General features: G+C 42.4%; 1 protein-coding gene and 1 long non-coding RNA gene across 2 annotated transcripts in view; one reads left to right on the top strand and one right to left on the bottom strand.

Annotated features, from left to right (window-relative positions):
- Window positions 1-5,194: 5,194 nt before the first annotated feature.
- The window catches only part of LOC145351414 (uncharacterized), a 49,799-nt gene continuing 33,269 nt past the window's right edge, over window positions 5,195-21,724 (top strand). The window contains exons 1-2 of the mRNA XM_080201019.1: window positions 5,195-7,388; window positions 20,961-21,255. Coding sequence (XP_080057145.1) covers window positions 6,468-7,388; window positions 20,961-21,255 — 1,216 coding nt within the window. The 5' untranslated portion in view covers window positions 5,195-6,467. The remainder of the gene's footprint in view (window positions 7,389-20,960; window positions 21,256-21,724) is intronic.
- On the bottom strand, window positions 9,150-21,033 carry LOC145352015 (uncharacterized). The gene is made up of 3 exons (XR_013888484.1): window positions 20,959-21,033; window positions 13,831-13,978; window positions 9,150-9,515 (listed from the first exon to the last, which is right to left on the bottom strand). It is a non-coding gene; the product is annotated as an uncharacterized LOC145352015 (long non-coding RNA).

The following is a 21,724-nucleotide window of genomic DNA, read 5'->3' as shown; positions in this document are numbered from 1 at the left end:
ATGATCTGTTGCTGAATTCTAATATTCTCTCTAATTCAATGTAATCTCCTGATCAACATGTTCCGCATCCACCAACTTGTACTGCACATACTCAGAGTAGAACCTGGTGCTGTGTAGTTACAGGACTCTTGTCGTCAGTGATGTGATTTATTCACTGATGTGAAAAATCATGGATTAAAACATTACTGTTGAAATCCCAACAGGTGAACACAAAATGTCAACAACAGATAGGGATGGGACTGAATGGCTGTTTTTGTATTGTAATCTATACGGTAGCAATGAAATAACGCTTGAATCGGTACAGTTAAAGGCCAGGAAATGGATTAATACCTATTGCTGCTGTTAAGATTGGGGGAACGGCAAATTGTGCGGAGGGTGTGGAGAGTCTGCAGAAGGATCTAGATAGGCTGGGCGAATGGGCCAGGAAATGGCAAATGGAATTTAATGTTGGCAAGTGTGAGGTGGTCCACTTTGGTAGGAAGAATGGTAGGAAGGACTATTACTTACGTGGCGAAAAACTGCAGCAGGCGACGGTGCAGAGGGACCTCGGGGTCCTTGTGCATGAATCGCAAAAACCCAGCTTGCAGGTGCAGCAGGTGGTCAGGAAGGCGAATGGGATGCTGGCCTTCATAGCGAGGGGGATTGAATATAAAAGTAGGGAGGTCTTGCTGCAGCTGTATAGGGCATTGGTGAGGCCGCAGCTGGAGTACTGTGTGCAGTTTTGGGCGCCGCACCTGCGCAAGGATATTTTGGCCCTGGAGGGAGTGCAGAGGAGGTTTACTAGGCTGATACCGGAGTTGAGGGGATTGAGCTATGAGGAGAGGCTGAATAAACTAGGCTTGTACTCGTTAGAGTTTAGAAGAATGAGGGGAGATCTCATTGAGACGTATAAGATGATGAATGGGATGGATAGGATAGAGGTGGAGAGACTCTTCCCGCTCAAAAAAGACAGTAGGACTAGGGGGCACAGCCTCAAGATAAAGGGGAGGCGGTTTAGAACGGAGTTGAGGAGGAACTTCTTCACTCAAAGGGTGGTGAATCTCTGGAATTCTCTGCCCGTTGAAGTGGTGGAGGCTGCCTCGCTAAATATTTTTAAGAAGCGGGTTGATGGGTTTTTGATAAGAGAAGGGATTAAGGGTTATGGGGAGAGGGTGGGAAAGTGGAACTGAGCCACGACAGATCAGCCATGATCTTATTGAATGGCGGGGCAGGCTCGAAGGGCTAGATGGCCTACTCCTGCTCCTATTTCTTATTATGTTCTTATTATGTTCTTATTATGTTCAGGATTAAAATTTTTCAATCTGAGGTTTCTGCAGATATTAATAAACTTTATAAATGGGCTGCTATTTAATAGACTGGATGTTAAGCTTTATGTTAAATCATTGTTGTGGATTTTTATCTTTCCCACCTAAACATTTAACATCATCTGGCTGGAGCTCAGAAAGGACAATCTCAGGAGAAGATCATTCAGCAGGAACATAACTTCAAACTGGATGCAGTCCTTCAGTGTAATGCTAAAAAGAACAAGTGGCACTTTGGCCTTTCTCATCACGCTTCACTGACAGCAAAACTCACATTTGCATTAATCTTCAGGTGCTTCTGTGCAGTATGTGTTGTCTAAAGGTGACTTTTCTGTGCGAAATTCAAGGCCACAGAAAAAATGGATGAACAAATACAAATTCCCTGTAGCTCTAGCCCTTTGATTTCTATTCCATAACCATTGTGTTTCAAAGTACCTAGGCACAGAACAAAAGTCCTTTATAACTGTGATTGTATGAGGCAAGCAGACTGGAAATGCTCTGTTAAATCAGAGACTGGTGTAAAACTGTGCTCCCTCCTGAATAAAACTGAAATGGCAGCATTCAGTTTTCAGTTTTAAAAGACCAAAGTGATTCTCCTGTGAAGTTTTGAATGTGGTTTTGTGACAGTCCTGAGCATAACACTTCAAACCAACATCAACTATAAGAAAATGTGGTTAGAATGAAATAGTTTAAAGTCTGTATTAAAATAACACATGGATGAATTCACAAAATCTTTTTTGGCGGCTGGAACAATCATACAAGTCATTTGATCTTCAGATGAAGGATCTGCAACAAGTTTCCAGGAATTCCCTGTTTATTGATGTGTTCATTTTAGGTACTAGGTTTCTGTTGTAGTTTTCCTCAGTATTAGCTGTGTCTCCAAATTTGGGCATCAACTAATTCATAAATAAGCTCTTTCATCAGTCCTTGTGTCATTGTCCTTTTCGAACCTCAGCTCTCTCCCTCAAAGGGGAATGCATCCAAAAACATCTGGCCCTATGGCAACTTTACCCTTATTGAGTTAATGATTTAATGAGCCATGTCTTGGAACTTCTTATCTGAGTTACTGTCATTCTGCTACCAAATTCTAAGCTTGGAGTTTTGATTTCTGAGTTGAAATGATTGATGTAAATTTTGGTTAACAGTAATCCCAGCATTCTTCTCTGTAGAATTCCACTTTCCATCTTTTATCAGACTGAGTAGCTGCTCTTAATCTCTACTCTCTGCTTTGTAACCAACTGGTTATCCAGAATAATATGTATGATCAAAAAGATGAACAAGATTGGACTGTGTGGAGCGAAGAACCAGGCAACAGACTGGGGGCAAATACGGCTACAAAATAGAAATAGAGGGTTAGATTTACCGGGAGTTTATGGCCAACTCGGAAGGTAAAACAAAACAGATATCAGACGATTGGACTAACAGGATGTTTGTAGCCATTTTTCCATCTAATCTGCTAAGCAGCCTGACTTTCAATCAGCCCATCAGTATAAGAAGAATTAGCATAATCTCTATTGCCATAAAGAAAGTAGAAGGTGTAATTACCCCCAGATGTTAACCATATTTTAAATTATTTCCCACAGGGGTTGATCATCCAGGTTTTTGTTGCTTCTGTTCCAGACATTGTTCAATATGAATTAAAGGTTCAATGGAAGGGGTGGACTAGGATAGGCAAAACTGCTCGTATTCCTATAAAATAATGTTGAATTGACTTTCTGTAACATTATGGCCCCTAACCCCAGTATTTGTGGGGTTCATGTGAAGTAGAATATTGTCCATTTGACCAGACAGTATCCCCATTTTTGCCTGCAAGTGTTTGTGTGTGTGTGGTATAGAGAGAGAGAGAGAGAGTGTTGTGTCAATCTGATATCTAAACAATCAGGCCCCATTCCTCCTGTATAGCATTAAGAGACTGCTGCTTTCTAGACCCCTTCTTTTCCCCTCACAATTAGTTTATGGGTTTGTTGTGTATATCACCATCTGAGACACTTTCAGTCTTCATCGATCATTTCATTTGTGTTGCAAATAGACAGCATTGGAATTGCTGCTAACATGGAATCAGTTCTGAAATGAATAAAATATTGTGGATGCTGGAATCTGAAAAAAAGAGGATGCTGGAAAACTCCAGCAGGTAGGGCAGCATCATAAGGAGAGAAAGTAGAGTTAACATTAAGAACCAAACTGACTCAAAATTCAGCTTTCACTCCTTCTGGATTCTGCCAGATCTGGTGAGCTTTTCCAGCATCTTCTGTTCTTGTTTCAGGTCTGAAATAAGGTCAGTCTGGTTTTAAGACTTCCTGGGTTAATGCACTGATCCAGATCACCAACTTTCCCCCCACTACCCACCCAGAGTAATCCATATTTACATCAGAGTTTCAGATTTTTATGTGATTTCTATGTAGAAAATATTTAACCCTTCAATGAACCTGATTCAGCACATCCCTCCAGACATTTCCTTTGAGTCATGTGGAACACAGAAAAACACCCTTTGGTCATCATATCTGCTCTGGTTATCACAAACAAATCTATATTCATCCCATTTTCTCGCACTTGGTCCTTAGCTTTTTTTGCTATGGTATTCCAAATCCTCATCTAAATGCTTTTAAAAGTTGTGAGAGTTCCTGCCTCTACCACCTTTTCAGACAGTGAGCTCCAGATTCCCCCTACCCGATGCAGAAGAAGTCTTACCACAAATTCACTCAAAATCTCCTGCTCCATTCTTTAAATCTATGTCCCCTGTAATCAGGAGACTCTACAGGGAAAAGTTTCTTTCTATCTACCCTATCTATATCCTTATAATTTTGTACACTGTGATGTGCTCCCCCCCACCTCCCCCGCCCCCCACGCCTCAGACTTCTCTGCTCTAAGGCTAATTCAGCCTAACTCTTGATTCATGGAACACTGCAATCCAGGCATCATTCTGGTTAATTTCCATTGCACTCTTTATAGTGCAAACACGATCTCCCTATTCAGTGGTGACCAGAACTACATAAAGTACTATAACCATAGAGATCAAAAGTTCCTTTTTAGTCAGTGTTTTTCTGAATGATGACACTATTAACCTTCTCTCTAATTTGTCCTAACTTTTGGTTTATTTATTGAAACCAGGACAGCACAGTAGCACAATGGGGTGAATGGGAATCAAAGGTTAAGGGGAAAAGCAGGATAGGCTATTGATCAACCATGATCATAATGAATGGTGGAGCAGGCTTGAAGGGCCAAATGGTCTCCTCCTATTCCTATCTTTAATATTTCTATGTTAGTATTGCTTCCTTACAGAACCAGAGATCCAAGTTCAATTCTGGCCTTGGGTGACTTTCTCTGTGGAGCTTGTACATTCTCTTTGTCATCTACATGGGTTTCCTCTGGGTGCTCTGGTTTCCTGCCACAGTCCAAAGATGTGTGGGTTAGATGGGATTGGTTATGTTAAGTTGCCCCTTAGTGTCCAAATATGTATAGGTTAGAACATAGAACATAGAACACTACAGCGCAGAACAGGCCCTTCGGCCCACGATGTTGCGCCGACCAGTTAAAAAACAATGACCCACTAACCTAAACCAATCCCTTTTCGTCCATAAACCATGGTAGATTAGGTAGATTAGCCATGGTAAATGGGCTATGGGGATGGGGAGGGGGAGGAGGAGTGGGCCTGGGTAAGGTACGCTTTCGCAGACTTGAGAGCCGGATGAGCTCCTTCTGTACTTTATGGATTCTATGGTTCCTTGTTCTAATGGTCACATTGCCTCCCTGCTCATTTATTCCTGAAGTCATGATGTGGAAATACTGGCGGTGGACTGGGGTAAACACAATAAGAAGTCTCAAACATCAGGTTAAAGTCCAACAATTTATTTGGCATCAAAAGCCACTAGCTTTTATTCCTGAAGTCAGCCCTTTCATTATTTGTTTAATCACGTTCCCACATTTCACTCACAAATGTTGAAATGTTTGCTGCACGCCCACAGTGTTTGATCTGTTTAAAGCCACAAACAGAAACGTCCAGGGTTTGAGCCAATGAGGGACATCCGGGCTCATCTCCGCTCCACAGTCACTCCGATTGGTTGCAGGGCCAAAAGTTCCTGCTGAGTCCTCAATTCCTGCTCCCTCTTCCGATTGGGCCGGAATAGCCATCATTCACTCTGCAGACATGGTCATCCAGAGAGTTAGGGCTGCAGCTACTCAACCTGGGCGGATCCAGACGCGGGCTCGGAATTCAGCGCCTGCGCACCGTTATTGAACGCCCTGGAGGCAGAGAAGCTTGTGTGTCCCGGAGAAGCAGGCTGTTTAGATTTGCAAACATTTTCTGGATCCGCAAACTTTTCAGAATAATTGTCAGCTCCCTGGTTTGCATTTGCAAGGCTCCTCCCTTCCTCCCAGATTAACGGCCGTCGTCCTGGTTCCGTGAGTGGAGGATGGTTCACATTACAGGAGGGGGGGAGGGAGCATAATAAATCAGAGGTTACACTTTGGGCTTAAATCAGAGGAATCTGATCTCTGGGAAGGAAGGAAATCTGGGTGGGTGGGCGGGGAACATGCAGAAAAACCCGCTGGAGGCCCCAAATCTCCAATCACGACCATCGATATTATTGTCAGTGTGCAAATAGCAACTAGAGAATTGAATCCAGACAGATGAGAGGGAGGGAGAGAACTGGAAATAGCGAGATGGGTTCGTAGATCCGTCCAGAGAGAAGACAAAGTGTGTGGGATAAGGATTTACAGCACTGGGGGAAGAGAGGGAAAAATATTCTAAAGGAACGCAAATTGTTCTTTTTTTTAATCCTATGCTTATAGTTAAGACTTTTGTCAACTCATTTTTCAGGATTAGAACAGAACGATTCACAGAGAGGAAACTCAAACTTCACATCAAAATTCAATGGTCACTTGATCAATATGGACCTGCGCATCATTGCTTTTTGAATGTGGAAGGAGAAATATTTATCTATTTGGTGAGAAAAGATTTCAGACATTACTGAGACTGCAAAACACTGGGAGACACATGCCAAAGGGACAGTGTTCCAATGCACTAACTTTGAAAAGTGCTTTGGGCAGTTCCACATCTTGGGCGGGGGGAACTCACACTGTCCACAGTGAGGAGAAATGTACACCTGTTTGTGTGGATAAGGCTTTAATTGATCAAGCAGTCTGGAAAGGTACAAGGACACGGGCATCATGGGAAAACAGTGGAAATGTGAGGACTGTGGGAAGGGGTTCAACTATCCATCCCTGTTGAAAAACCACCAACGTACTCACAGTGGGGAGAAACCATTCATCTGTTCTGTGTGTGGGAAGGGATTTACTCAGACATCTTGTCTTATGTTACACCAGCGAATTCACACTGGGGAGAAGCCATTCAGTTGCATTCACTGTGAAAAGAGGTTTAGGTCTTCATCACACCTTAATATGCACAAACGAATTCACATTGGGGAGAAGCCATTCAGCTGCATTCACTGTGGAAAGACCTTCAGGTCTTCATCCGACCTTAATAAACACCATCGACTTCACACTGGGGAGAAGCCATTCATTTGCTCTGTGTGCACAAAGAGATTCACTCATTCATCCAGCCTTAGGTCGCACCAGCGTACTCACTCTGAAGCAAAACCATTCAGCTGCACTTGTGGAAAGAAATTCAGGCATCCATCTGCCCTTGTTGAACACCAGCGAATTCACACTGGGGAGAAGCTATTCAACTGCTATGTGTGCGCACAGAAGTTTACTCATTCAGCCAGTCTGCTGAGACACCAAAGAGTTCACACTGGGGAGAGGCCTTTCAGCTGCTCTGTGTGTGGAAAGAGTTTCAGACAGTCATCCACTCTCATCGCACATCAGCGAATTCATACTGGGGAGAGACCATTCACATGCTCTGTGTGTGGGAAGGCATTCACGTTGTCATTTGCCCTTAAGTTACACCAGCAGATTCACACTGAGGAGAAGCCATTCAGCTGCACTGACTGTGGAAAATGTTTCAGGTGTTCATCTGCTCTCCTGGCACACCAGCGAGTTCACACTGGAGAGAGACCATTCAGCTGCTCTGTGTGTGGGAAGAGATTCACTCGACCCTTCAACCTAGTGAAACATGAGCAAGTTCATAAGTGACTGCAGGAGTTGGATTTATAGAATCTCTGCAGTGCAGAAGGAGGCCATTCGATCCATTGAGCCTGCACCGACAACAATCCCACCCAGACCCTATCCCCATAACAACATGTATTTACCCTGCTAATCCCCCTCTGACACTGAAGGGGGGAATTTTAGCATGGCCAATCTACCTAATCCACATATATTTGGATTGTGGGAGGAAATCGGAGCACCCAGAGATACCCACGCAGACATAGGGAGAATGTGCAAACTCCACACAGACAGTTACCCAAGGCTGGAATTGAACCTGGGTCCCTGTGAGGCTGCAGTGCTAACCACTGTGCTACCCTGCAGTTGCTGCTCCTGTCAATTACACTCAGGTTTGTTAATCTGACAATATTTTGTTTGTTTCTGCTGATGTTAATAAAATTGTAAGTGGTTGGAGTTTAATATGTTGGCGATGTTACTGTGTTCAGAGCTGCAATGTTCCTTTTTAAATACACTGTGTGCATTCTCCTGACTTCAAGAGTTCTGCTGCAAGATATGACCTGCTTCACAGGATGTGTGTGACACAAAAATCAACACAACATACAGAAACAAAGGTGACAGAGAAGATGCCACATGAACATGGTTCAGCAAAGCTCCTCAAACTCATCCACACTCATGATAACCTGTACTGTATGATTTGAAAGCTCCATTTCTGACAGTTTCAGAGTGGAGGATCATGTGAAACAGAGATGTTTTCTGACCCACCCCCACTTTTAATTTTCGTTCCCATTTTCTTGCCCTTGTCCTTCCCAGCTGATAAAGAAGCTGTTTCCCTGCAAACTAGGACAGACAGTAAACTCCATAATCTGTCCAAACTGAAAGTGAAGACAGAAATACAGAATGTCTTCATCAGAGAACTTTTCTATGCTAGTGATGCAATGTGACTGCTCACAAAGAAATTCAACTATAAATACTCAAAATTGTCTTCCCCACAGTCAGAGGGACTGCCTCTCCTATGCTTGTAACATGTTCTGCCTTCTTATAAGCATCACAAAAAAAAACATAATTTTGGAATAAGGTGTTGTCAAGAAGTTGTGATAAAATACAAATCAAAGAATCTAATCATTAAAATGCATTTTGATGTGTGTAGGATTGAAAGAGAGCAAACTATTCTTAACTGGGAATTGGTGTAGGAAGACGGATTGACTACGGTGTAGGAACTGGAAGTTTTGATATGCGGATCTGTCTAGCAACACCGTAAACAGATATTTACCTCACCTAAGTGGCAAAGGTAGGGCATACAATTTCAAGAGTGGAAGGAAAGATGGTAAAAGTCCAAAACATAGGATGAATTTCACACTTAATGGTAAGCTTATGTAAGAAATGTCATTAAGTAGGATCTCTGAGACAGGTAGTTCAGACAAGATCATAACAAAAAGCAGTATATTGGTGGCAAAGTTAATCCTATACAGCAGGTTGATCCAAGATCCTAGCTACACAGCAGGAAGCTGTGTTCATTCCAAAACCAGCAACTGCCTGGAGAAATAGTGTTTAAACAACCAGTGTTCTCTTTTCTAATTCAGAAGCTACTCCACGAGAGATATAGGCATCAAGAGTAGTAACTGTTGTAATACATTTCTTATACTAGATACCTATGGGAAGTTGGTTGAGGAGGTTTAGCTCTAACGTTAGAAAATTAGAGGGATTTGAAATTGGGTCAACTTATTGTGTATAGCTGTTAATGTGGTTAAGTGAATATTTTAGTTACCTTTTTTATTGTATGTTTCACTGTTAAATAAACATTTGTTTAATTATTACAAGACTGCAACATTTTCTTTCCTCACAATATACCAAATTGTAAAAAGTACAGTTAGGAACCAACATTCCAAGTTTCTCTTCCGGGATTTGGAATACCATAGTATTTAACATCAATTGAGTTCTTAACTGTGTCTTCACAAGTATGCTGGCATTCATCAAGCAGAGGCACCTTCACTAGCTCCAAGAAAGGTTACATTGGACTCAACTTTAACGCTGTTTCTCTCTCCACAAATGCTGCCAGACCTGCTGGTTTTATTTCCAACACTTTCTGTTTCCAGCCCATAAGAGGCTATTGGTCTCTCTTCCATGGTCTTATCTCTGCGTGGATAGCAAGGGAGCCTGTGGTGTGCACAATACATTAATACATTCCACCATCAGTGTGTACCTCAAGGTACAGAGTGTCTCACAAACTATTGTAAAAACATTCTGGTTTAGTCTGGAAGCATCTCTTAACTCATGTTCAGTATATGTTGCTGATTTTGGGCTCTTCTAGTTTGAATGGATAACATGTTTGTTAGAATAAGAGAGAAAAAAATGTTCTAGAGAAAGTAGAATTTTCTGTTCCAAATTTCTATCCTGGATTTAGTAATGCCTTTTACAGGATCCATTTACAAAATATTAGGAGGAGATGACTTGCAGATGGGAACCTCAAACCAAACAACATAACAAGATCTGTCAGAGTCAACCAATCCATCAGGACCTGAATATCATTGCACTTTGAAAGTGGAAGAAGAAATGTCCTGTCCGTGAGAAAACATTTTAAACATCATTGTGACTGGAAAATCCTTGAAACACTTACACATCAAAGTGTGTTCCAGTGACTGACTGGGAAAAGAACTTTAAATAACTTTTTACAACAGGGGGAAACTGTACGCTTGTTCTCTATGTGGACAAGGATTCAATTTGAAAAATATAGAGGGTGTAGGAGTAGAGTTAAGAGAGAAATCAGGAGGGCAAAAAGGGGACATAAAAAAAAGGACACGAGATGGCTTTGGCAGATAAGGCAAAGGAGAATCCAAAGAGCTTCTACAAATACGTAGAGGGAAAAAGAGTAACAAGGGAGAGAGTAGGGCCTCTTAAGAATCAACAAGGTTATGAGCAGAACCACAAGAGATGGGTGGGATCCTAAATGAATATTTTTCATCAGTATTTACTGTTTAGAAATGTTAGAGACCTTGGGTAAATAAATAGTCATGTCTTTAGGAGTGTACATATTACAGAGAAGGAGGTGCTGGAAGTCTTAAAATGCATCAAGATAGGTAAATCCCCCACCTGATAAAGTGTATCCCAGGAAGTTGTAGGAGGCTAGGGAGTAAATTGTGGGTCCCCTTGCAGATATATTTGAATCATCGACAGCCACAGGTAAGGTGCCTGAAGATTGGAGGGTAGCAAACATAGTGCCTTTGTTTAAGAAGGGCTGCAGAGAAAAGCCTGGGAACCACAGACCAGGGAGTCTAACTTCTATAGTGAATACGTTGTTAGAAGGTATTCTGCGAAACAGGATCTACATTTAGAGAGGCAAAGAATGATTAGGAACAGTGAACATAGTTTTGTGAGTGGAAAATCATGTCTCATGAATTTGAGTTTTTTGAAAGGATAACCAAAAAGATGGATGAGGGTGGTGCAGTTGATGTTGTTGACACTTTAGCCAGGCCTTTGACAGAAAACAGAGGGTAATCGTAGAGGCTTGTGTTTCAAACTGGAGGCCTGTGACCAGTAATATGCCTCAGGAATCAATGCTGGGAGTCTAAAACTAGAGGGCATAGGTTTAAGATGAGAGGGGAGAGATACAAAAGAGTCCAGAAGGGCAATTTTTTCATACAGAATGATAAGTGTCTGGAACAAACTGTCAGAGGCAGTGGTAGAGGTGGGTACAATTTTGTCTTTTAAAAAGCATTTATAGTTACATGGGTAAGATGGGTACAAAGGGATATGGGCCAAACATAGGCAATTGGGACTGGCTTAGTGGTTAAGAAAAAGGATGACATGGACGAGCCGAAGGGCATGTTTCCATACTGTAAACCTCCGTCTCTATAACTGATTATCCAACCTGGACAGCCATAAGAACACCGCACTATGGAAAGATGGAAATGTAGGAAGGGATTAACTCTACACTAGTGTGTTCACGCTGGAGAGAGGCCACCTCCATTTGTGGGAAAGGATTCACTTCATGAGGCATCAATGGGTTCATAACACAGGGGAGAAGATATTCATCTGTAGTGTTGTGGGAAAGGGGATTCTCAGTCATCAACCTGGCTGACACGCCAGCAAGTTCCCAAGTGACTGCAGAGGTTAAATTTTGAATTCAAATACTAAATTTAATACTCAACATTTTAACTGATACTGAACTTATCCTGCTCTCATTTTATCTTTGTGTTTATTCTTAATATTGGTTTCAGCATTCTGGATATCATTACATGTATAACGATTTCTCCATTATTGAGACTAGTTTTATATCCAACAGATTCCACAAGCTGCCGTGAGGGAATTTCCACATATATCTCTATAGCCTGGACCTCAGGATTACTAATCCAGTGCCATAAGTACAATGTTTTCATCTCCCCAGGGAGGTCTTGTGGCACAGTGGGTAATGTCCATGCGTCTCAGCTTCGATTTGAGTCTGACACTAGGACTGATGATCAAATGTGCATTCATAATATGGCCAAATAGGTTTAGTATCAACCTGCAGAATCCTTCCAGCACGCACAGGCAGTAAGAGCAGGAGAGACTCCTTTATGGGGAGTGACCACAATTCAGTAAGCTGTAAGGTATTAATGGATGAAGATAAGTGTAGTCTTCAAGTTAAGGTGCTAAATTGGAGGAAGGTTAACTGCAACAATATTAGACAGGAACTGAAGAATGTAGATTGGGGACAGATGTTTGACAGCAAATCAACATTTGGCATGTGGGAAGCTTTCAAGTGTAAGTTGATAGGGATTCAGGACTGGCATATTCCTATAAGGATGAAGGATAAGTATGTGAGTTTTGGGAACCTAGGACAACGAGAGATATTGTGAGCCTAGTCAAAGAGAAAAAGGAAGCATTTGTCAAAGCTAGGAAGATGGGAACACACAAAGGAAGTGTCGACTTCACCGAAAGTAGAAAGAAACTTAAGCAAGGAGTAAAGAGGGCTAAAAGGGGTCATGAAAAAAATTGGCTAGCAGGATTAAGGAAAATCCCAAGGCTTTTTATACATATATAAAGAGCAAGAGGGTAGACAGGAAGAGGGTTCGCTCGCTCAAGGACAGCTTTATAGAATCTTAGTAAGGTGTTTTTGATAAGAGGGGATTAAGGGTTATGGGGAGAGGGCGGGAATGTGGAACTGAGCCACGACAGATCAGCCATGATCTTATTGAATGGCGGGGCAGGCTCGAAGGGCTAGATGGCCTACTCCTGCTCCTATTTCTTATGTTCTTATGTACTTGGAATATAGTGAATATAGTCAATTTAGGTTGCCACACTACCAGAAAGATGTGGAGGATTTGGAGAACGTACCGAAAAGATTTACCAGGATGTTGCCTGGTATATTTCTTATGTTCTTATGAAGGGCATTAGCTATGAGGAGAGGTTGGCGAAACTTGGTTTGTTCACACTGGAGCGACAGAGGTTGAAGGGAGACCTGATAGAAGTCTACAAGATTATGAGAGGCATCGAGCGAGTGGATAGTCAGAAGCTTTTTCCCAGGGTGGAAGAGTCAATTACTTCGGAGCACATGTTTAAGGTGTGAGGGGCAAGGTTTAAAGGAGATGTACGAGGCAGATTTTTTACACAGAGGATGATGGGTGCCTGGAACCCGTTGCTGGGGGAGGTAGTGGAAGCGGATATGGTAGTGGCTTTTAAGGGGCAGCTTGACAAATATATGAATAGGATGGGAATAGAGGGATATGGTCCCCAGAAGGATAGGAGGTTTTAGTTAAGTCGGGCAGCATGATCTGTGCAGGCTTGAAGGGCCAAATGGCTGTTCCTGTACTGCAATTTTCTTTGCTCTTTGAGTGCTGTCCCTCAAGCTATAAGCCTCTGGCAACAGGTTACTGATCTGTTCTGGTAGAAAAAACAATTATGGAACAGGTTAATTCCTGTCTTGGTCACTGCTAGGTGCAGAAAGAGAAATATTAACAAATGGTTAACCAACTGGAAGCTGAAAGTGGCTTGTACAGGGATCTGACAGAACAGGGGGATTCCAGTTATCTCAAAGATAATAATTGTACCAAACTGCAGTTAGGGAGTCTGCATAAAAGGGATTAGAGGATTTTAACCAGATAGCTAAATTTATCTATGAGTACACATTGAAAAGTCAATGTGAAATATATACACAAGGAAGAACTGAATTGATGAAAGATGGTTGGATAACTATGATTTCAGAAAAATATGTTACGAATCCAAAAGTCTATTCAGCCCTCAGAGTATTTAACTGTAAGGTTGTGTTTAAGTTACATTCCTAATCCATCCCACGCTTAGCCTGTACTGAGCCAGAGGATCTGCTGCTTTGCAACTACAGGGGTGTTACACCATTGAATGGATGATTTACCTTGGCAAAATATGCACTTTTCCACTTTTGGGTGTTAGTTATGGCAGTATGCTGGGGATCAGATTGGAGGCACAAGCATACAAACTTTGGAAATCAACTGTCTTAATGTGGAGATTGTTAACACACCTGTAAAGGCTTTAGAATTTGTTTTACTGCGGCTCTTGCTCTATATAAAACATGCTGTAGTTAATGTTGATTGTGGGATGTTATTCGGTTGCCTGTCTGAGCAGCGATCACAGGAATACAATCACAATGCAGAAAGACGGTTCGCCAGCTGTATGCGGAAAGGAATTCATTCGGTCATCAGGTTTATTGACACATCAGCACAGTCACACTGGAGAAAGATATTTAATGTATGTGAAGGGATTTACTCCATTTTCCCATATATTAATTTTGGTAATCAAATAAACTAAATCAACAATTCAGTTTTTCCACCTGTAAACACTCCAAATTGAAAATTTCAATGGATTTATGGCACGATTGGTGCATCTGACTGTGAAAGGCTGAATGTGTATGTTAAAAAAAAATAATTTATCTTATCTAGTGACCCAAGAGCGGAGACTCATTGTTGACTATCAGGGCAGTTTCTTATGTATTACTTCTGTTAATCACATTCAAGATAGCACTCTGGAAGAGAACTAATCCACTGGAGTTGTTGAAACAATTAATTACTAATTTGTCTGGTTCCTTTGACTACAATCCTAAGTGGATCACAAAACAACATTTATAATTAACCAAAACTTAATGTTGGTGCTTTAACCCATTATTCACCATGCAGCAGAATGTGACCAATCTTCACTACAGCAGACCTTGCGCAAGTATGGGACCGAGCTGTGAGTGCAGCAAGTGCAATTCAGTTTTTGACTATACATGCCCAAGGTCATATCTGATCAACTTCAAGTGGGTAATGATGAGACAGGAATGGAGCTAGCGGGAGAAATGGAACCAAGGGGGATGAAATGGGGTGAAGTGCAGAAATATTTCTCAAACAACCTGTTTAGGCCTCAGACCCCAAATAACTACTGAAAACAGCAGCTCGGAGCCTTCAGTTAGGCCCATTTTAACATCCACCATCTTTATTAGAGCTGATGTGCAGCAAAGCACATATGCAATCATTCTGGACCAGATTTTAGGACGAGAGAATGTTGAGAGTTTCTATCTTGGACTGACAGTGACAGATTTTGAAAACTGGAGGTTAGAAGGGGAGACTTTAGACAGAAAAAACTCAAATTTTTTATCTTGTGATATGTTACTGGAGACATGATGGTGATTACAGAATGAAATATAAAAGTAGGGATGTTTTGCTAGAGTTGTGCTGGCACTGCTGAGACCACATCTGGAATATAGTTTATCATTCTGGTCTCCGTAATTGAGAAAAAATATAATTGCATTCAGAGCAGTTTAGAAAAAAAAATCAGTTCACTGATTCGTGGGATGAAAGGGTTATCTTATGAGGAAAGGTGGGCACATTCAGTCTGTAATAAAGAATGTGAGGTGATCTAATTGAAAAAAAAATCAGATCTCGAAGGTAATTAACAGGGTTGAATGCTGGGAAGTAATTTCCCCTTATGAGAGAAAAAAGAGGACGTAGTTTACAAAAAAGAGTTTTAAGATACTTAAGTTAGCGATGAGGTGAACTTATCTCAGACTGTTAGTTTGTGGAATTCTCTTCATCAGAGAGCAGCAGAGGCTGGGTCATTGAATATTTTTAACAGTGAGTTAGATGAATTTTTGATTAACAAGAGAGCCAAAGGGGATAATACAGCAGAGCTGAGACCACAATCAGATAAACTATAATTCTATCAATTAGCAGAGCTGGTTTGAGGGGTTGAATGGCCAACTCCTGCTTCTAATTCATTTGTTCGTATAATTATCACAGTTATTTTCAGGCTGGAAACTTCAACCTTTTCACTTTGTCAGGAACAGATCAGCCTTGGATGTGATGAATGGCAGCAATAACAGGAGAATCCAAACCCAGCTAACACTCGCGAATTTGTTGGTGTCCCAGCAGATGGAATGAATCAGTGAATCCTTTTCAACATGGAGCAAGTGAATGGCCTCTCCCCTGTGTGAACTCACTGGTGTTGCAGCATGGTGAATGCTATAGAATCCTTCCCACATGGAGCAAGCGAATAGCCTCTCCCCACTGAGTGCCTGGTGTCTTAGCAGATCATTGCTGCTTTTAAAGCTCTCCTCACAGTCATAACATTGAAAAGTTCCTGTCTCAGTGTGAACTCACTGATGTCACAGGAGATTGAATGAATGAGTGAATCCCTTCCCACACTCTGAACAGATAAACAGCCTCTACTCAGTGTGAATTTGATGGTGTATCGTGAGGCCAGATGTTGTCCTGAATCCAGTCAGAACAACTGAATGGTCTCTTGTCATTGTGAACACATTGATGGCAAATCAGTTCCCTGGAGCTTTTCACAATCTAGACATTTAAATGGTCCTCATCAGTGTGAACTCCCTGGTGTTTCAGCAGAGTGGAAGCACACTTGGAAAAGGTGAATGACCCCTCCCTAGTGTGAACCCATCGCTGTGTCAGTAGGTTGGAAGAACTGGTGAATGCCTTCCCAAATTGGGAGCAGGTGAATGGTTTCTCTCCAGTGTGAACACACTGATGTTTCAACAGGGTAGAAGATTGAGTGAATCCTTTTCCACACTCAGAGGTGGTGAACAGGCTCTTCCCAAATGATTTCTCTGGTTTGTATGTAAGCTGGATAACTGAGTGAATTCCTTGGAGCAGGTGAATAGTTTGTTCCCGGTGTGAATACATTGACGAATTTCTAGGTCAGACACATAACTGAAAGTCTTCCCTCAGTCCCCACTTTTCCATGGTTCCTCCATGAGTGTGCTTGTGTCTCTCCATGTTGGAAAATCAACCAAAATCTTGTCAACACGCAGAAGACATGTACAGTTTCTCTCTGTTGTGAATGGTGCAATGGTCTTTCAGGTTGTGTAACTGGGTAAAGCTCCTGATATTGGAATAGTCTCACTTGGGTACATGTGTCTCACTGCTTTTCCAGCCACAGTGATGATTTAAATCTTTCCCCACAGTCAGAACAGACAAACATTACTCTTTCCACATTCAAAGGTTGATGTTATTCTGGTCATGATAAACTGAAAAAAGTCTGTCCAATTTTAATATGATGTTCAGTTTGAATTTCTTGACTACCAATCCTCATTTACCAATATTTGGGAAAGGGATTCAGAAGATAATTTTACTTTCTATGAAACAGTGTTTCCCTTAAAACTGTAAATCCCTATCCCACACACTCCATCTTCCCCCTGCAAGATCCGGAAAGCTTCCTTTCCTCTACTTTTAATTCTTTCCCTCCCCCTGTCTGTTTGGGTTTTGTTCACCATTGCCAGTGGTGCAGAATGACTGGACTAGAAAACCAGAGGTTCCAGCTGAGGTTCTGGGATTCAGGTTCAAATCCCTCCCATGGCACCTGATGGAATGTCAATTCAATTAATAAAGATCTGGAATTGAAAGCTACTGCCAGTAATGGTGATTGTATAATGATGACAAGTCCCCAGGACCGGATGGAATGCATCCGAGGGTTCTGAAAGAAATGGCGGAGGTGATAGTGGATGCCTTGGTGGTTATTTTCCAGACGTCGCTGGATTCCGGGGAAGTGCCGGAGGATTGGAAAACGGCTAATGTTACGCCGTTGTTTAAGAAGGGTGCCAGGCAAAAGGCGGGGAATTACAGGCCGGTTAGTTTAACGTCTGTGGTAGGTAAAATGTTAGAATCCGTCATTAAGGAGGAAATTGCGAGGCATCTCGAAGGGAATTGCTTGATAGAGCAGACGCAACACGGTTTCATTAAAGGGAAGTCGTGTCTGACAAATTTACTGGAGTTCTATGAGGATGTGTCTAGGGCGGTGGATAGAGGAGAGCCGGTGGATGTGGTCTTTCTGGATTTTCAGAAGGCGTTTGATAAGGTACCTCACAAGAGGTTACTGCAGAAGGTCAGAGGACATGGAGTTGGGGGTAGGGTGTTAGCGTGGATAGAGGATTGGTTGTCAAATAGGAGGCAGAGAGTGGGGGTCAATGGGTGCTATTCGGATTGGCGGTTGGTGACTAGTGGAGTGCCCCAGGGGTCGGTGCTGGGGCCTCAGCTATTTACCATTTATATAGATGATCTGGAGGAGGGAACCGAGTGTAGGGTGTCGAAATTTGCTGATGACACCAAGATTGGGGGAAAGGCAAATTGTGCGGAGGGTGTGGAGAGTCTGCAGAAGGATCTAGATAGGCTGGGCGAATGGGCCAGGAAATGGCAAATGGAATTTAATGTTGGCAAGTGTGAGGTGGTCCACTTTGGTAGGAAGAATGGTAGGAAGGACTATTACTTACGTGGCGAAAAACTGCAGCAGGCGACGGTGCAGAGGGACCTCGGGGTCCTTGTGCATGAGTCGCAAAAACCCAGCCTGCAGGTGCAGCAGGTGGTCAGGAAGGCGAATGGGATGCTGGCCTTCATAGCGAGGGGGATTGAATATAAAAGTAGGGAGGTCTTGCTGCAGCTGTATAGGGCATTGGTGAGGCCGCAGCTGGAGTACTGTGTGCAGTTTTGGGCGCCGCACCTGCGCAAGGATATTTTGGCCTTGGAGGGAGTGCAGAGGAGGTTTACTAGGCTGATACCGGAGTTGAGGGGGTTGAGCTATGAGGAGAGGCTGAATAAACTAGGCTTGTACTCGTTAGAGTTTAGAAGAATGAGGGGAGATCTCATTGAGACGTATAAGATGATGAATGGGATGGATAGGATAGAGGTGGAAAGACTCTTCCCGCTCAAAAAAGACAGTAGGACTAGGGGGCACAGCCTCAAGATAAAGGGGGGGCAGTTCAGAACGGAGTTGAGGAGGAACTTCTTCACTCAAAGGGTGGTGAATCTCTGGAATTCTCTGCCCGTTGAAGTGGTGGAGGCTGCCTCGCTAAATATTTTTAAGAAGCGGGTTGATGGGTTTTTGATAAGAGAGGGGATTAAGGGTTATGGGGAGAGGGCGGGAAAGTGGAACTGAGCCACGACAGATCAGCCATGATCTTATTGAATGGCGGGGCAGGCTCGAAGGGCCAGATGGCCTACTCCTGCTCCTATTTCTTATGTTCTTATGTTCTTATGATCAATTGAAGTAGAAAGCCATCTGAATCATTACTGCTCCTCAGAGAAGGAAATCAGCCATTCTTACCCAGTCTGGCCTACAAGTGACTTCAGCCCCTCAACACAGTCTCCTGAAATGGCCCTTGCTAGCCACTCAGATCGAGAGCAATTAGGGATGGGCAACAATGCTGCCTTGCCAGTGATACTCATATACCATGAAAATATAAAGTCAAAATTTCTCAGCTGAAGGCTGAGCTGGCACAGTAGAGCCAATGACAGATTTTGTTATCTCTGTCTGCCTTCATCAATAGAAGGCTCTCCACACACACAAAATGTGGTACACACTTTTGAGGAGTTCACCATTATTCTTCATCGATAGGTGTTCTTCATCACCTGATGAAGGAGCAACGCTCTGAAAGCTCATTTTATCAAATAAACCTGTTGGATGTTAATCTGGTGTTGTGAGATTTCTTACTGTGCTTACCCGAGTCCAATGCTGGCATCTCCAAATCAAGACAATCTATGATCCAAATGCTCAATGGCTTACCAATTGAGAGCTAAGCATGGAGAGAAAGATTAGGGAGGCAGTCAGTATTCACTGGAGAGAGAATTATGAAGAATTCCCCAACCAAGACTCCATCTCTGACTTCAATGTCCTCAATTATTCTCAGTAAAAAGTCTCACACCAGGTTAAAGTCCAACCAGTTTATTTGATAGTAAATCCACAACCTTTCAGAAATACTGTTTCCGAAACAGTGTTTCTGAAAGCTTGTGGGTTTACTATCAGATAAGCTGGTTGGACTTTAACCTGCTGTTGTGAGACTTTTTTACTGTGTTTACCCCAGTCCAACGCCAGCATTTCCACATTTCAATTATTCTGGCAGGGGTGAAACCATGATTAGGCAGGGGATGAGGCTAGCGCATTGCCCGTGGGGTGCGCTAATGCCTGTGCTTGTAATTTGCCTAAGCTAGGGTAGAATAAAGGACGAGGTTAGCCAATGAGGTTAAACAGAGCTTTTATCTGGTGCAATTTTTAAAAACCATCTCAGCCTTTTGGCTAAGATGAAGCTTTGGATCAAGCCCAGGAAGGGGTGCAACACCTCATCCTGTCAGCTTGGATGTTGTTTGATTAATCCCAAGATGTGATGCAAAGTCTTGTTGTGTCAGCTTGGTCCTGGTTTGTCCTTAATGCAGCAACCATGATTAGGCTTAAATTTTAATTTTTTTTGATCAGAAATAAAGTAATGAAAATAAAAATCTGTTCAGCTAAGTTTTACTGTCATATGATCTTCACTGCACTGTAAAGCCAAGAAAAATGTGAGGTGTGCTAACTGTGATTCCTGCCTTTTTTGACCTCATAAAGCTTTTTACACTGTCAAATGTGAAGCATAGAAAATAGGAGCAGATTTATCCCATTTCCTTCTCCAGTTTGGTTCTCCTCAGAAATTATTCACCATCCTTCATCTACTCCGGACTGACACGCAAGCCTCAGTCTCATCAAAGGAACCACCAAAGACCTTATCTCAGTGAAGACTGGGATCTGACCAACATTCCTTCATCTCAACGTTCCTCTCTGCACCTCATCTCGGGCAAATTACTCACAGGCCTGAAGATAATCTACAGAACAGAAGGTAAACTACACCACTTTCAAAACAAAACCAAAATCAGTCCAACCTCAGACATTAAGTTCCAGTATGCAGATGCCTGACCTGTCTGTTAAATCCATCCAACTGCCTTGACTCCGCAATCTTTATACTCTTGCCACACAAACAAACTGTTTGTAAATGTTTAATTGACCAAATCATGAGAGAATTCCAGGCTACCACAATATTTCTGTGGTGACTTTTAACATTGCTCCTGCAAACTCTAGTCTTAGTTATGCAAATAAATATCGCTTATTCGTATATTTAAATAGTGATAATTGATTCACTCTAAACTGTAGCAAAATAACTTAAAAAATAACAAAAAAGACACCAAAATGCTGTAGATGCTGTAAATCTAAAATAAAAACAAAGTTCTGGAAATCTCCAGTGGATTTGGTTTGCAGAGAAAGTTAACATTTCCAATCCAATTTTTTTTTTGGAACCGAATCATTCCATCATTCTGATTTCATTTTAGACTATAATTGGTGTAAATATTATTGTTCTTACAGATATCTGATGTAACTCTGAATTCAGACCTTCCTCTGAACAGTTTACAAGCTCAGCTCCATCTTACTGTCCATTCCCTCACTAAAAACCCGGAGAGAAAATCACCACCACAAGATGGCGGCCGCCGGTTGCCCGGGGTAACCCGGGCCTGTCGCCGGAAGGCGAGGGTGAGGGAATGCAACCTCTTCCCTCACAAAGATGGCCACCCCGTTCCTATCCCCTTGAGTAACGTCCCGCGTTCCTCTACCAAGATGGCGGCAAATCAGCTCTGTGAGCATGCTCGGTGTCAGTCTCCCGGTGAGCGGACGACGAAGGGAGCAGACTGTGTCTGAAGTGGGGGAGTTTTATTATCAGTCGGGGTAGGTCAGAGGCTCCGAATAGGAAACCGTGTTTATTTCGTGATGATGGGGGCGGGGAAGGTTTTGTGGAGGTGATTCTCAGACTGCTTTAATTAGTGTGAGCAACAGGTGAAGATGCTGTTAACACATATATCTGTACACCATAGAAAAATAGCCTAAAGTTAGGTAGACTGGATATAGTCAGGCACATTGATAACCCACATTATGGAAACAACTGTGATTTTAGTCACAAACACAGGGCATAAAATTCGCTGCTGCTAACAGAGCAATAATGTGGGTATGCCGGCGTTGGACTGGCGTAAACACAGTGAAAAGTCTGACAACACCAGGTTTTAGTCCAACCGATTTATTTGATAATAGACTCACGAGCTTTCGGGGAAGCTTTCGAAAGCTTCAGGGACAATAGT

The sequence above is a fragment of the Carcharhinus amblyrhynchos genome, chromosome 13 (genome assembly GCF_965287045.1).
Source record: "Carcharhinus amblyrhynchos chromosome 13, sCarAmb.v2.hapA, whole genome shotgun sequence".
Taxonomy (NCBI): Eukaryota; Metazoa; Chordata; class Chondrichthyes; order Carcharhiniformes; family Carcharhinidae; genus Carcharhinus; species Carcharhinus amblyrhynchos.
Note: the sequence above shows the minus strand (reverse complement) of the source record. Positions and strands in the feature narration are given on the sequence as shown.